Source organism: Hyla sarda, chromosome 8, assembly GCF_029499605.1.
Source record: "Hyla sarda isolate aHylSar1 chromosome 8, aHylSar1.hap1, whole genome shotgun sequence".
In the NCBI taxonomy this organism is placed as follows: Eukaryota; Metazoa; Chordata; class Amphibia; order Anura; family Hylidae; genus Hyla; species Hyla sarda.
The window spans coordinates 47308651-47325026 of NC_079196.1; the positions used below are offsets into that span (position 1 = coordinate 47308651).

General features: G+C 43.3%; 1 protein-coding gene across 1 annotated transcript in view; it reads right to left on the reverse strand.

Moving 5' to 3' along the window:
- Positions 1 to 692: 692 nt before the first annotated feature.
- The window catches only part of TTC21B (tetratricopeptide repeat domain 21B), a 29561-nt gene continuing 13877 nt past the window's right edge, over positions 693 to 16376 (reverse strand). Inside the window, exons 5-9 of the mRNA XM_056536632.1 lie at positions 14853 to 14975; positions 13474 to 13631; positions 4089 to 4173; positions 3142 to 3240; positions 693 to 908 (exon numbers count right to left, since the gene is read on the reverse strand). Of these exons, the coding sequence (XP_056392607.1) occupies positions 693 to 908; positions 3142 to 3240; positions 4089 to 4173; positions 13474 to 13631; positions 14853 to 14975 (681 nt within the window). The remainder of the gene's footprint in view (positions 909 to 3141; positions 3241 to 4088; positions 4174 to 13473; positions 13632 to 14852; positions 14976 to 16376) is intronic.

A 16376-nucleotide genomic window follows, 5' to 3' on the forward strand; every position in this document is an offset into this window, starting at 1 on the left:
TGCAAACCTACAACTCCCAGCATTCCCGGACAGCCGGGCATGCTGGGAGTTGTAGTTTTGCAACAGCTGGAGGCACCCTGGTCGGGAAACACTGGTTTAGGATTTGTGGTTCTCTAACTTCCAAACCTCATTTTAGTTTATTCAGGAGTTACAGTGATGCAAGGGCTGGAAAGCTTCTCCTATATACATCCATTCAAAGCGTTCACATACAGGAGTGTTCTGTTTACAGAAAGTTTTCGGAAAATTACTTAATGTGTATGTGAAAGTTGGCAGAAGGGTGACCACCATCTCCTGAGGCATCTCGAGGCTTATTTTCTTTACTTTCCTGGAAAGGTCTGCATTACACTAAAGTGGACTTGGATCAACAGGAATTCTGATCTAACTACCCATCAAAAATGACATCTGTTTCGGGAACAAGTTTTTGTGTAAAGCAAAATATAACACGTCTTTGTTTATCCCTCTCCGCCAAACATACAAATGTGTGCACAAATTTCTGGATTCATTGCCTAAAAAGAGGGCATGAGGATGACAGGAAAGTATTTATTCTACTATGCTAGAGTTTCCTAACCAGTGTGCCTCCAGCTGTTGCAAAACTACAACTCCCAGCATGCCCGGACAGCCGTTGGCTGTCCGGGCATGCTGAAAGTTGTAGTTTTGCAACAGCTGGAGGCACACTGGTTAGGAACACTGTACTAGAATCTTAAGAACTTCTCACCAGTAAGTGCAGAGACACTTGACTCATCGAGGGTCATGGCGGCTTTGTACCACTTTAATGCTTCCTTAATCCGACCTTGTAGACCCAGTTGATAACCGAGCTCCGTGGCCATTGTGGCATCATGTGGAGCCAAATTGACCGCACGCTCCACCAAGGTTTGGGTTTGCTGAAGGATGAGCTGGTTGCGTTCACACTAGGGAAGAATAAGGAGAGGCTTTCATACTTCTTCGCTTACATATTTGAGTCAAGTCTCATTCACAAAATGTAAATGAAAACAACTAATGGTTTTGAGGAGTTTTTCAGCTGTTCTATTCAATGAATAGGGTTATGGATGACATATCCTAAAGTGATATTAAAGGGGTATTCCAGGAAAAACAAAAAAATTTTATATCAACTGGCTCCAGAAAGTTAAACAGATTTGTAAATTACTTCTATAAAAAAATCTTAATCCTTTCAATAATTATCAGCTTCTGAAGTTGAGTTGTTGTTTTCTGTCTGGCAACAGTGCTCTCTGCTGACATCTCTGCTTGTCTCGGGAACTGCACAGAGTAGAAGAGGTTTGCTATGGGGATTTGCATCAAAACTGGGCGGTTCCCGAGACACGTGTCATCAGAGAGCACTTAGACAGAAAAGAACAACTCAACTTCATCAGCTCATAAGTACTGAAAGGATTAAGATTATTTTAATAGAAGTAATTTACAAATCTGTTTAACTTTCTGGAGACAGTTGATATATAAAAAAAAAAAAATTTTTTCCTGGATAACCCCTTTAATGTTTCTCAACCAGGGTGCCTCCAGCTGTTGCAAAACTACAACTTCCAGCATGCCCGGACAGCCAAACGCACACTGGTTGGGAAACACTGGGTTATAGCATCAATATACCATCAGGGTAAACCAGAGTATTACAAAGCGCCACCGATCACTGCAAAGAAGGAAGTAGCAGCACCACTGGCCCCTGACAGGTTTAGTAGATACAGTGTCGCATAGGACTGGCCTGCAATACAAGAAACAGTCCAGAGATAGAATGTAAGAAAAGGGACCCTTCCTGTGAAGTACGTACAAATGATTTTACAAGAAGGGGTTAATTATAGGATCCAGTATACACAGTACAGTCCATGTAACCCACTAACCTTATTACCCCTTCCTGACCCATGTTTTACCGGTAAGTCATGAGTCCGGTGAGGGGAACATGACGCGGGTCCGGGAGTCAGGTCCGCATGATAACCGGCAGATGCGCGCCGCTATCAGCAGGGGACATCTGCCGGTAATGATGGAAATTAGAGATTGATCCGATGTCAGTAAATGAAATGGTTAAATGCCTTGATCAATTGCGATCACGACATTAAACAGTAATTGCTGGTGTCTAGTGGTCCCATCGGCAACCCGATGTAATCGCAGGGGGGGCCGATGGGTTGCTGGAGAAGGCTGGGGCCTTACCTGTCCCTATGGGTCTTCCCTGGCTCTGTGATTGATGCAGCTTGCCTTTGGCAGGCTGTAGCAATTGATTGGAGATAACACAGATAAAAAATAAAAAAAAATTGGAAATTTTTGATCACATCAGATCCCCGAAAAAATGTAATATAAAGTGATCAAAAAGCCAGAACTACACAGTGTTTTAAGTTTTTGCATTTTTTCAAGTTTTTTTGGGGGGAGAGGTTGTTTAAAGGAAAACTGTCAGCAGGTTCACCCCCCCCTAAACACAATATACTGGGTTATAGTGTGGGTGAACAGGAGTCCACACAGGGGGTCACTTACATTTTTTGTTGGGTTGCTGCCGAGTTTTCGTCCTGTAAAATCCCGTAATTCACCCCCTTAGTTGCGCTCTGAAGGCGTGTCCCCCGCTGGCAGTCATACTTTGAGTCCCGGAGGAAGGTGCTTTAGCCCGCCCCCCCTTTACCCACACTATAACCCAGTGTGTATTAGGTTTAGTGTGGGTGAACTTGCTGACAGTTTTCCTTTAAGCAATAAAGTGAAACAAATTATCCAGGTTTGGTATCAGTGGAATCATACTGACCCATAGAATAAAGTAAGTATGTCAGTTTTAGCAAATTGTAAATGGCGAAAAAATGATTGCCCCACAAAATTGTGCATAGACTTGCATTGAGGGTGTGTGTCCGTGAAATCATGAGCGGAGGTGCGGTCGTGACGTCACGAGCCTCCGGCGCTGAACCCGACGCTCTATACCAGTGGTCTTCAACCTGCGGACCTTCAGATGTTGCAAAACTACAACTCCCAGCATGCCCGGACAGCCGTTGGCTGTCCGGGCATGCTGGGAGTTGTAGTTTTGCAACATCTGGAGGTCCGCAGGTTGAAGACCACTGCTCTATACAAACGCCAGATTCAGCACAGAGATCGCGGGGGTCCCGCCGCCTTTGGTTAGGGGATAATAGGTCTAGGGGCGGAGTACCCCTCAGGTCATTCCCGTACCATTCTGCTGAAGGCCAGAGACATGCTATAGTACAGGTGTGCGTTGTGCGGTTCAAACCGATCCAGAGTGTGGATTAAATCTCCCAGTTTCGTTGACGCCTGGAGATAAAACAGAAAATTAGATGAATAGAGTCAACTCCACCAACAAGGCAAACTGCTGTCATGTAGCCATATTGTAAAGCATGAAACTACTGAGCTGAATGACTCAATACTAGTGATATGGAGCTTGAAAGGAGAGATACAAAACAAACAAGGGGGTGCTCGCTGTACAGGTATATTCACTGGCAGGCACCCTCCACCACACTAAAGTGATACACCGACCTTTGTAATCGTGGCTGATGGCAGAGACGGTTGTAGGTACTGGCTGCTGTACTCCGATCGGTATCGGGCTACCCGATTGGAGGCCGATGTTAGAACGTAGTGGGTTATTGCAGCGGGGGGAAAAAAGGTTTTTTGGGAGGCGCTGCACAGTTTGTAGAGCAACGAGGCAAGACATGAGCAGCACAGGACAACGAATGATTTTATCTTTGTAATAGGGACAACTCGTTTCGGCATTCACCAATGCCTTCCTCAGGTCCACTAACAATTCCCAGGAACAGATTGTGCTGCTTGCTGGGGTGCTGGTCCGGACAGATGTGTGCTGGCGTGGTCTGTGTTATGAATGCCGGAACTCGTTGTCCCCATTACAAAAATAAAATCATTCATTGTCCTGTGCTGCTCGTGTCTTGCTTCGTTGCTCTACAAACTGCACAGCGCCTCCAAAAAACGTTTTTTCCCCCACTGCAATAACCCAGTACTAGTGATATAGTGAACACCATGAAAAGTAAGGTATAGGTTTACATATAGAAAGCACAAAATATGATCTTTATTTTTTTACAATGCAAAACTCTTTTTAAAGAGTCTGAGCAATGCCACAGAAAGGCTGGTGACACTGCCTCTATTCTTACCTCATGAACGTTTCCTTCTCTGCACAAGCAATGTATGCCCAGCATTCTGATGGCTTCTAGGTTATGACTGTCCTTCTGTAGTAACCTATGGGAGAAAATGGTAAAACTTTAGACACTTCACGAATATTCAGAAATTATATAGAAGGTGTTGTCTGGAAAAAAAAAAAAAATTATTATATACACATACATACATACACACACACACACTAGCTGAGTACCCGGCGTTGCCCGGTTTTTCCCTTCCTCATCCTTGTTGGGGAGGAAAATCAACAAAGGAGAAAGCTTTTGACTTCATATCCCAACCCCATATCCCGACCTCCTATCTCCACCTCCTATCCCGACCGCCTATCTCCACCTCCTATCCCGACCTATCTCGACCTCTCATCCCGTCCTCATATCCCGACCCATAATATGTGTACCAGGTATTGAAATATCTCCAGCCGTACAGAAGTTATGTGGGAACATACATTTCCCATTGGATTTGCATGGGACTTTAAACAAAAACCCCAACACTCACAAATGGGGGTAGTTAAGGGTTAAATTAACTATCCTATATTTTAAGTGGACATATAAGTAACATGTGACCAAGTATTATTGAAATATCTCAAGCCGTTTGGAAGTTATGCAGTAACATATTTCCCATAGACTTGTATGGGCCTTTAAACAAAAACCCCGCCCCTGGCAAATAGGGGTGAGTAAGGGTTAAATCACCTATCCTATGTTTGTTGTAGACATATAAGTAACATGTGTGCCAAGTATTATTGAAATATCTCCAGCTGTTTGGAAGTTATGCTGGAACATATATTTCCCATAGACTTGTATGGGCCTTTAAACAAAAACCCCGACCCTGGCAAATGGGGTTGGGTAAGGGTTAAATCACCTATCCTATGCTTGTTGTAGACATATAAGTAACATGTGACCAAGTTTCATGTTAATATCTTCAGCCGTTTGGACGTTTTTGTGGAACATACACACACACACACACACGTTGAGTTATGTGTATATATATATATATATATATATATATATATATATATATATATATATATATATACACACACACACATCTATATTTTACCATACATGTACAGTACTAGTACAGAACTGGTATGGGATTATGTTAGGTTGTCATACAATGTATAAGTAGGAGGAAATATAGCAAAAATGTTATACATACAACTGTAGATATGTATACCAAGGGCAGCTATAATGTTGTTGCAGCAGCACGATACATGTTCAAACTCCCAGCAACTTCCCAGTCCGCAGATAAAGTGGGCTACGGAGTTGCCAAGAGTTTGAACGTTTATCCTGCCGCTGTAACATTATAAATTGTACCAGAATTTTATGTCTCTATTGCATGCCAAATTTTGGACCCACTGACTCCCCCCACCCCCCAATAATAATGATATATGGGGGAGATTTATCAAAACCTGTCCAGAGGAAAAGTTGCTGAGTTGAGTTGCCCATAGCAACCAATCAGATCACTTCCTTTATTTTTCAGAGGCCCTTTTCTTAAAAATGAAAGAAGCAATCTGATTGGTTGCTATGGGAAACGCAACAAATTTTCCTTCTAGAAAGGTTCTGATAAATCTCCTCATTCTGTCTATTCAGACACTATGGCGCAGCTTTACCAAGTTGTCTTAGGGCCCGTCCACACTGTAGAATCTTTGCCCGGAGATATTCCGGGTGAAGGTTCTGTCTGCAGCATACGCCGCCAAAACACATCAGCGATAGGATCATGCGGACATGTGCTGTCTCGATAGACGGCAACGTAGTCCGCCAAAAGAACCGACCTGTTCATTCTTTTCGTAGGTCCTGAGTCTTGAATTTCCGTTGCAGAGTTTTCTGCCATAAAAATTCTGCAGTGTGAACGATGCAGCAGAATTCTATTGAAAACAATAGGACTCTGCTGAAAGCTGCCTTTTTTGGGGCAGAAATTCAGCAGGGTGGATGGGCCCTTAGGGCCTATGCACACTGAGCAAATTCGACAAGGAATGTCCCTGCTAAATTTCCTAAGCAGAGCCGCGCCTTCCAGAAACGGAGCTTATTTTGCGCAGAATGCCACTGCGGAAATAAGTTTGAGAAATAAAAAGTACCATTGACTTATGGGGCATTTCCAAACCAGAACATGTTCATTCTTTCGACAAAATACATATAGGTGTCGGAAGTTCCGTGCGGTACTTCCATGTTGTGCACTAAGCGGCAGAATCCTATTGAGATCGCCCATAGCAACCATCGGAGCATTTACTTCTCAAATTGCTCTGGTAAAGTGAAAGCTGAGCTGTGATTGGTCGCTTTGGGAAATAAAACAGAGTTTAATAAATGGGCTCCTATATCTGTAAGTAAAAGGAACATGTGATAGGTGACATGTGCAAACAAAAGTATAACAAATAAACTAAAAGGCAGATGATCAGGTGGGACGTAGGTTTAAGATTAGAAAGATTTCTCCTCCAGTCAGAGTATTTCTTTAACCCCTTAAGGACCAGGCCCATTTTGGCCTTAAGGACCAGAGCGTTTTTTAAACATCTGACCACTGTCACTTTAAGCATTAATAACTCTGGGATGCTTTTACCTTTCATTCTGATTCAGACATTGTTTTTTTCGTGACAAATTCTACTTTATGTTAATGGTAAAATTTTGTCAATTGCATCATTTCCTGGTGAAAAATTCAAAAATTTGATGAAAAAAATAGGGGTATTCTATGCCAGTGATTCCCAAACAGGGTGCCTCCAGCTGTTGCTAAACTCCCAGCATGCCTGGACAGTCAGTGGCTGTCCGGAAATGCTGGGAGTGGTTTTGCAACAGCAGTTTTGCAACAGCAGTTTTGGAAACACTGCCGTTCAATACGTTTTTCATTATTATTAGGGGGGGGGGGGGCAGTGTAAGGGGGTGTATATGTAGTGTTTTACCCTTTATTATGTGTTAGTGTAGTGCAGTGTTTTTAGGGTATATTCGCACTGGCTGAGGTTGACAGTGAGTTTCCCCCTAGGAGTTTGCGCTGCGATGAAAAATTTGCCGCCGCTCAAACTTGAGGCAGGAAACTCACTGTAAACCTGCTCGTGTGATTGTACTCTGTACATTCACATGGGGTGGGGCAAACCTCCAGCTGTTTCAAAATTACAACTCCCAGCATGTACTGATCACCGAAGGGCATGCTGGGAGATGTAGTTATACAACAGCTGGAGGCACACTGGTTGGAAAACCTTCAGTTAGGTTCTGTTACCTAACTCAGTATTTTCCAACCAGTGTACCTCCAGCTGTTGCAAAACTACAACTCCCAGCATGTACTGATCACCGAAGGGCATGCTGGGAGATGTAGTTATACAACAGCTGGAGGTACGCAACTAAAACTCCCAGCATGCCGAGACAGCTGTTTGGGCTTGCTGGGATTTGCAGTTTTGCAACATCTGGAGGGCTACAGTTTAGAGACCACTGCACAGTGATCTCCAAACTGTAGCCCTCACGCTGTTGCAAAACTACAAATCCCAGCATGTCCACACAGCAAACAGCTGTCTGGGCATGCTGAGAGTTGTAGTTTTGCAACATCTGGAGGGCTACAGTTTAGAGACCACTGTATAGTGGTCTCAAACTGTAGCCCTCCAGATGTTGCTAGGCAACTCACCGGCTTCCGTAGTATCCAGGGAGCCACATCGCCGTCCTCTTCTGCTGGTCCTCCTCGGTTTCCTCATTCTGCCCGGCCTATTGTGGGTGAGCAGAACGGGGAAACCGAAAGTTAACCCCCAGCCCCCGATCTGCTATTGGTCGTTGCTCCTGGACGACCAATAGCAGGGATAGGAGGTGTGGCACCTCCCTCCTATCCCTTCAGGGGGATCGTGGGTGTCTTAGACAACCCCAATCCCCCTTATTTTCCGGGTCACCGGAGACCTGTAATCGGCGCAAATCGCCGGTGTGAATTCACTGGTGATTTGCGGCGATCGCCGACATGGGGGGGTCTAATGACCCCCCTGGGCATTTGCACGGGGTGCCTGCTGATAGATATCAGCAGTCACCCCGGTCCAGTCCTTAAGTACCAGGGAGCAAAGGCACACTGGAAAAAAATTCTTTTTTTTTTTCAACTGGGGCCAGAAAGATAAAAATATTTGTAAATTACTTCTATTAAAAAAATCTTAATCCTTCCAGTACTAATCAGCTGCTGTATGCTCCACAGGAAGTGCTTTGCTCTTTGAATTTCCTTTGTCTTACCTCAGAGCTCTCTGCTGACACCTCTGTCCATGTCAGGAACTGTCCACAGCAGGAGAGGTTTTCTATGGGGATTTGCTCCTACTCTGGACAGTTCCTAAAAGGTGTCAGCAGAGAGCACTGTGGTCAAACAGAAAGGACATTCAAAAAGAAAAGAACTTCCAGTGGATCATACAGCAGTCATTTACAAATCTGTATAATGAGACAGAAAGGGGAGGGCACACTGGAGGGCAACTTCACCTGTATCTGGTGTATACCTCAGTCCCGGCGACCTAGTTCGGTACCTCTTGCGGGGTGCATATACTCAAGGTTAAAGGAGATGTCCGGTGCTCACATTTCTTATTTTATCCGTTCCGGGCTGAAAAATAAAAGAAACATTTTCTCTTACCTGCCTAGGCTCCCCCGGTGCTTCAGTACAGTTGTTTGGTCCCTGGGCTGTATTCTTCTTACTTCCTGTTAGCTCGGCACGTCACACGGAGCTTCAACCCATCACCGGCCGCAGCGATGTCCCGCCTCGCCCAGTGATAGGCTGAAGCTCCGTGTGACGTGCCGGTCTAACAGGAAGTAAGAAGAATACAGCCCGGGGACCGAACACCTGTACCGGAGCTCGGGGGGAGCGTATGCAGGTAAGAGAAAGCTTTTTTTTTTTTTTTTTTTGCAGCCTGGAACGGATACAATAAGAAAAGTGAGCACCGGACATCTCCTTTAAGTATCTATAAATCAAATACAAAGAAAGACTAGGCCGGAAGAAGCATGCACTCACGTGCAAAACGGCCGGCATTGTCTCCGAGCACTACCAATACGTGCCGATGCCGAGATCCAGCGCCCCGTGATCCGCACGTGTCTACCTCCGCTGAGTGGTGAGTACATACACACTTTCTTTGTATTTCATTTACAAATCTGTTTAACTTTCTGCCGTCAGTTGATTTAAAAAAATTTTTAAAAATAAAAGAAATATGTTTCCAGTGGAGAATACCTTTAACCTATGTTGCGAATCAGATAAGAGCAAAACGTGAACTGTGAAGGAAGCTTCTTTCTCTGCTTTACGATGAATATGCATGATCTTACAGCCGAGCAGAAATAGCATTACTTCATCTTTCCCCGACGTGTTGTATATGCTTAATATGTGGGTGTGTGATACATCACAGAAGAGCCTCAATGTCTGAGCCTACCACTACATAGCAGATTGATTTAAAGGGATATCCCCATCCCATAGGGCAGTGTTTCCCAATCAACGTGCCACCAGCATATGCAAAACTATAACTCCCAGCATGCCCGGACAGCCTTTGGCTGTCCGGGCATGCTGGGAGTTGTAGTTTTGCAGCAGCTGGAGGCATTGCGGTTGAGAACAGTGATGGCATCACTAAGGGTCCGATCTCTGGAACCCATATTGATTCTGAGAGTAAACAGACTACAGTGCTAATTTAGCATGGAGGCCCCTTACTAATCTTTGTCTGCACAGCAGTACCCAGCCACCATGACAGCCACCTACTGTGCAGAACTGCATCACTGCTCTATTCCAGTGAATGGGGCCGGCTGCAGTTCCTTGCATGGCCAGGTGGCTTTGGGGCACTGCTGTGCATTAAAAAAAACAGAGACAGGTCTGAGACGTGCTGAGGGTGCATGCACACCACGTTTTTGCTATACAGTTTTTAAGTTAAAAACCGTACGGAACCTTATAGAAAACCATATGCATTGACTTAACATTGTAAACCGTATGTTGAACGCATCATCCGGTTTAGTCCGTTTTTTTACCTGTACCCAAAACTGTAGACTACCACGTTTTTTTGGTCCGGGTGAAAAAATGTATGTCTTTTTTTTTTTTTTTTTTTTTTTATTATTATTAACATGGGAGTCACTGGAAACCGTACAGACCCCTATGTGCATACGGTTCCATCCGGTTTGCACCATACGGTTTTAGAATTTTGCACAATTTTTTTTTCTTGGAATTTCAATCAAACAAGTAAAACTTTATTCAAAATGAGTGAAAAGTTAAAAACGTATACTTTTTTTCTTTAAAAAAAAAAATGGATGCAACCGGACATCATTTTTCAAACCGTATACGGGTTGAAATTTGTACACACGCTTTGATACAGTTTAGTCCAGGTTTGGAGGAATCCGTTTTTCATCAAAAACCTGATACGGGAACTGTATTGCAAAAACGTGGTGAGCATGCACCCTGAAACGTAATAGGAAGATTAAAGAAAACGTCGGCCACTCACCATATCTTCTTATTCTTCTTTTATTGCATGCACCCCGAGACTGCTGAGATGTTCATGCAGCATTATTGGCAACTGAATGTAGCAACTCTGTTGGTGCCATAGTGGGGAAAAACGTGTTTTAAGACTAACTCGATGAGTCAAAGAGTCATAGACGGGTCACTGCAGTACCCCGGGCCACAAGGCCTCTACATGCCTCCTTTTTTCACCCCATTCCCTCTTTGATAGCTAGGGCTCTCTTAGCCCAAGTAAAATCCTGCTCTGTGGTCGCAGTGCCCTGGCCACGCCTCTTTGACTCCCTAGGCTAGCATTAATAGATGTTTCTTCCACCGTAACACAGACGCAGGTACCATTGCTCTAATCGTAAGTAATGCTATACGTATCTGATCAATTTGTTAGCCAACTACTGGGCGAAAGTTCCCCTTTAAATGTTAAAGTTGTTTATTTTAAGCAAACTATAGACCCCTCTGGCAATAAATGGGTTAACAAAGTGGTGCAGTGATTCTTATGTGAGAATGCACTGACTCTTAACACTTATGCATTTGACAGAGCGGCCGAGAAGGCTTATGTGGGAGGATACTAAAGGCAGGTGAATCCTATCACGTAGTATGGGGCTGTAACTGAGGGTAGCGTGCTCCAGCTATTCATAAAATCACTTTATTATGCAGCATTAACAATGAGTTAAAATCGTATAACAATAAGATGATTTGGTCTGGACAAGCTGAAGCTGCATGTTACACATGGTATATCCTATAGAATTATGTGAACCTTGTAACTTAAAACCTATATATTTGTGTGTTTGCTTTTAGTTATATAGAGAAAAAGAGAAGGCAAAAGCAAATGACTGAGCTTCTGACATAAACAAAACAACACTGCCACCCAGAGGACAAGAGCTGCCAAGCAGCAGAAAAAAAAAAAACTTATAAATGTGGTTTACAGACTTAAAAAAGGTATCGGTCATTGTCATAGCCAGATATAATGTGATCAAGAGTTGAAATGCTGAAAGTCAAAAAGTACTCCAAAGGAGCCAATAATCATATTAACCCTTTAGCCGCGCGACTAAAAGCGAAAGTGAAACCATGCCGGTTAACTCAGTGGGCTGTTCGGGATAGCCGCAGCGAAATCGCGGCATCCCGAACAGCTTACAGGACAGCATGAGGGCCCCTACCTGCCTCCTTGCTGTCCGATCGCCGAATGACTGCTCAATGCCTGAGATCCAGACATGAGCAGTCAAGCGGCAGAATCATCGATCACTGGTTTCCTATGAGAAACCAGTGATCAATGATAAAGATCAGTGTGTGCAGTGTGTGCACTGCAAAAAAAAAAGTAAAAAAAAAAGTGAATGAATATCATTTAAAAGTTTGAATCACCCCCCTTTTCCCATAAAAAAAAAAAAAGTGTAAATAAAAATAAACATATATGGTATCACCGCGTGCGGAAATGTCCGAGTTATAAAAATATATCATTAATTAAACCGCTCGGTCAATGGCGTACGCGCCAAAGAAATTCCAAAGTCAAAAATAGTGCATTTTTGGTCACTTTTTATATCATTTAAAAATGAATGAAAAGCGATCAATAAGTCCTATCAATACAAAAATGGTACCGTTAAAAACTTCAGATCACGGCGCAAAAAATGATACCGCCCCAAACACGGAAAAATAAAAAAGTTATAGGGGTCAGAAGATGACAATTTTAAACGTATACATTTTCCTGCATGTAGTTATGATTTTTTCCAGAAGTGCGACAAAATCAAACCTATATAAGTAGGGCATCATTTTAATTGTATGGACCTACAGAATAAAGATAAGGTGTCATTTTTACCAAAAAGTGTACTACGTAGAAACGGAAGCCCCCAAAAGTTACAAAACGGCGGTTTTTTTTTTTGTTTTGTCGCACAATGATTTTTTTTTTCCGTTTCACCGTAGATTTTTGGGCAAAATGACTGACGACTTTACAAAGTAGAATTGGTGGCGCAAAAAATGGGCTCTATCCCATGATTTAGTAAATGACTCCTCAAAGGGGTACTTCCTTTTAAGAAGTTTAGGAAAAAAAAGATTTCTTCTCAGCATTTTCCCATTCCTTATCAATTATTTGCTGGCGTTTTTTTTGGGGAAAACTGCCACTGCAGTTTTTGAGCCAAAGCCAGAAGTGGATCCAGAAGGAAGGAGAAGTGTAAGTCCTTTGTTTATATTTCCCATTCCTTCTGAATATACTTCTGGCTTTGTCTTAAAAACAGTGGCAATGGCCGGACTCCAAAAAATGCCAGAAAAAAAACCTTTGTGGAAACCTAGCCTTAGGAGTAGTTAGGGAATATAATCTGAGTTAGTTTAGAAAATATGGTTTGATGACAGGTACTCTTTAACATTGGTGATGTCCAGCATTAGCCACGGGACCACCCAGCTATGACGTGGGCTCAGCTCCTGAGTCCGCATCATAGAAGGGGAGTGGGACAAGGGAACACAGGTACTTAAGTGGTTAAAATTGTAACAAAAAAATGTGCTTTAAAACAAAGGTGTATAAAATAAATAAATAAAAAAAACAATAAATGAAAATTTGATGCTTTATTAAACAAGTGTATTTTTGAGCCTCAGAATACACTGTGTGAACAAATGCCTCAGGTGTTAAATACTACAGGAAGGCATGGTTGGTGAATTCTGCAGTGAATTTACCACTTACCTGTAGCACAATGAATGGAGCAATTGCTAATAAGGAGACCGCAACAAAAGACACGGATCATTTTATCTACACCTGACACATAAAACACAAAGCACACGGCTTCCTGAAATCCATTTAAACTACAAAGAACACCGTCTGTATCTCAGAATCCGCCATTTACTGACGTAATTGGTTCTTCAATGCTTTCCTAGAAACTGAAATGCCACCAGCCCACGGGTTTCTCACTATCTCAGACTATCTGGAAATAAAAGCACTTGACACGTTGGTGTCGGTAAAGCTGTATACTGAACCTTAGCGCTGTCTCCACCGTCTGCTCCCAATCCTGTAAGGCCAGATGCAGCTTCATTTTCTTAATAAGAGCCGGAGTGAAGCCTGGATGTCCGCCCACGATTCTGTTCACCGCTTCCAAGGCTGACGAATAATTCTGTCGCAACTCGTAATAGAGAGCCTTGAATATAAAACAGGAACATATACCAAAAATGTAACGCAGAATAAGAATACCTGAAATAAAAACCATAAATGCGAACAAAACTATTAAGCATTTATAATTTCCTACATGTTCCCCTTTGTATGCTGCAGATTTTGCATGGGTCCTGGCGGTGGATTTAGCCATATTCACACACAATCTGTGGATTCCCATTGAAAACAATGAGGCCCAGATTGTGTGCAGAATTCTCAAGGTTTCCGCACTAAATTTTGTGTGAAAATCTGCACCGTGAACACGCAACATCTGCATTCCCCAAATTGTGGCTCTCCGGCTGTTGCATAACTACAACTCCTAACATTTTGCAACAGCCAGAGTCACAAGTTGGACAACCTTGTTTTAGAGCAGAGTTACCCAACCAGCGTTCCTCCAGCTGTTGCAAAACTGCAACTGCCAGCATACCCAGACAGCCGTTTGTCACTATCCAGTCACATGTCTACTGTTTAGCCAATGAATGCTAAGAGAAAGCCTGCCCCACCCCTATTCCCAGGATAGGGAGTGAAACAGCCAGGAGCTCAGCTCCTCAGTTGTGCTGATCTGAAGAGGCTGAAACTAGCTAATGGCTCTATGGCAGTGCTTTCCAACCAGTGTGTCTTCAGCTGTTGCAAAACTACAACTCCCAGGATGTTGGGAGTTGTAGTTTTGCAACAGCTGAAGGCACACATGTTGTGAAAAACTGTTTTAATCACTATCTAGTCGCATGCCATCTCTTAGCCAATAAATGCTTTGAGTAATCCTGAACCACCCCTATTCCCAGGATAGGGAGTGCAAAAATGCCCAGATTCCAGTCAGTCTAGTGTTATCCCTGGTACAGCTGGGAGCACAGCTCCTCAGTTCTGCTGATCTGAGGAGGCTGAAGCTAGTTATGACATGTCTCTATGGCAGAGCTTTTCAACCAGTGTGCCTCCAGCTGTTGCAAAACTACAACTTCCAGCATGCCCGGACAGCCAACGGCTGTCCGGGCATACTGGGAGTTGTAGTTTTGCAACAGCTGGAGGCACACTGGATGGGAAACACTGCTCTAGAGTTATGCCACTGCCAAAAATTCTGTATGACACCAACCATCCTAAACCTGTTCTGTGAGCTACAGGTAAAAACAGGGTTAATAAGTATAAGTGCATCCTTTAGAAACCATTTACTTGACATTCGTTTTACCATTAAAACTCACATATTTCACGATCTTACCTTTCCCATCATTGCGAACACGTCCATCTCTTCACGCAGTCCTTCCTCTAAGTACTTCAGAGCCTTTTTAGCATAAGCTTCTCTCCCGCAGGTCAGATCCAGCCACCCTTTCAAAACCAATCCCTGCAAGACCAGAGCTGGTAATTTAATTTCCTCCCGTCAGACAATCAAACACGTCGGCCGTGATCTGTCAGAACTAATGTGATTCCAGCACTCGGCTTCATGGCGATCTCTCGCGTCTCCCTGAACCGACATTTCCGCCTGAGTACCTGAGAGAGTGCTGAGGAAATAACCTAAAGGGGTATTCTCCTCATCAAATGTTATCACCTGACTACAGGATAGGGAATAACCAGCAAATGAGAGTGGGGTCTGACCTCTGGGACCACTGCTGATCATAATAATGAAGGTCAACTGTGCCCCGGGTGAATGGAGCAGAAGTGGACATGCTAGACCACTCCATTCACCATCTTGGGGGGAAATTTAGCAAATCCTGTCCAGAGGAAAAGTTGCTGAGTTACCCATAGCAACCAATCAGATCGCTTCTTTCATTTTACAGAGGCCTTTTTTTTTTTTTTTAAATTAAAGAAGAAATCTGATTGGTTGCTATGGGCAACTCAGCAATTTTTCCTCTGGACAGGTTTTGATAAATCTCCTCCTTAGTCCTGGGGATAAGGGATCATTTTTAATCTTGGAATACAGTGGTCCCTCAAGTTACAATATTAATTGGTTCCAGGACGACCATTGTATGTTGAAACCATTGTATGTTGAGACCATAACTTTATGGAAACCTGGTAATTGGTTCTGAAGTCACCAAAATATCATCTAAAAATAGGAAAAAAGTGAGGATTAAAGAAAAATAACTAAATAACTAATATAGATAAAGCAAATCCTTACATATAAAAGAAAGGGAACTGGGAGCTGTAATCACTGTCTACGTAGAGGACAGGAGCTTCTTCAGGGTCCTGTACAGTACACACAATGTCCTAAATGGAGCCGCCCTCACCTGGTGTCCAAAGGAGCAGCTAACCCTGGTACAGGTAAAGAGTACAGAACATGTAATACCTCCCTGTACTGTAGGAGGCGCTATCAGACACCAGTCAGAGCATGCACTTCAGTAATACAGGAGTTTTATCAGTGAATGCCTATTCTGATTGGTCGGTTCTTCCTGCCATGGACAAGTTTCGCAGATCTGGACTGTCCGTAGCATTGTATGTTGAGTCCAGTTTCAAGTTACAATGGTCCAGAAAAGACCATTGTATGTTTGAACTATTGTATGTTGAGGCCATTGTAAGTTAAGGGATCCCTGTAGCTCATTAAATCTGGGTTTACATCACAATTGTGCTGTCCGTGGCCTGTATACATCAACAAACTGTTGAAATAAGAAAAAAATGGACAGCAGCATTGCCAAAGCTCCATTCATTCTATGGGGCTTCTGAACATTGCGACATCTGTGTATAGGGAGAGAAGAGTCACTCTGGGCTTGCAGGGCGGGGACCAGCTGGTAGGACAAACTCTATTGACTAG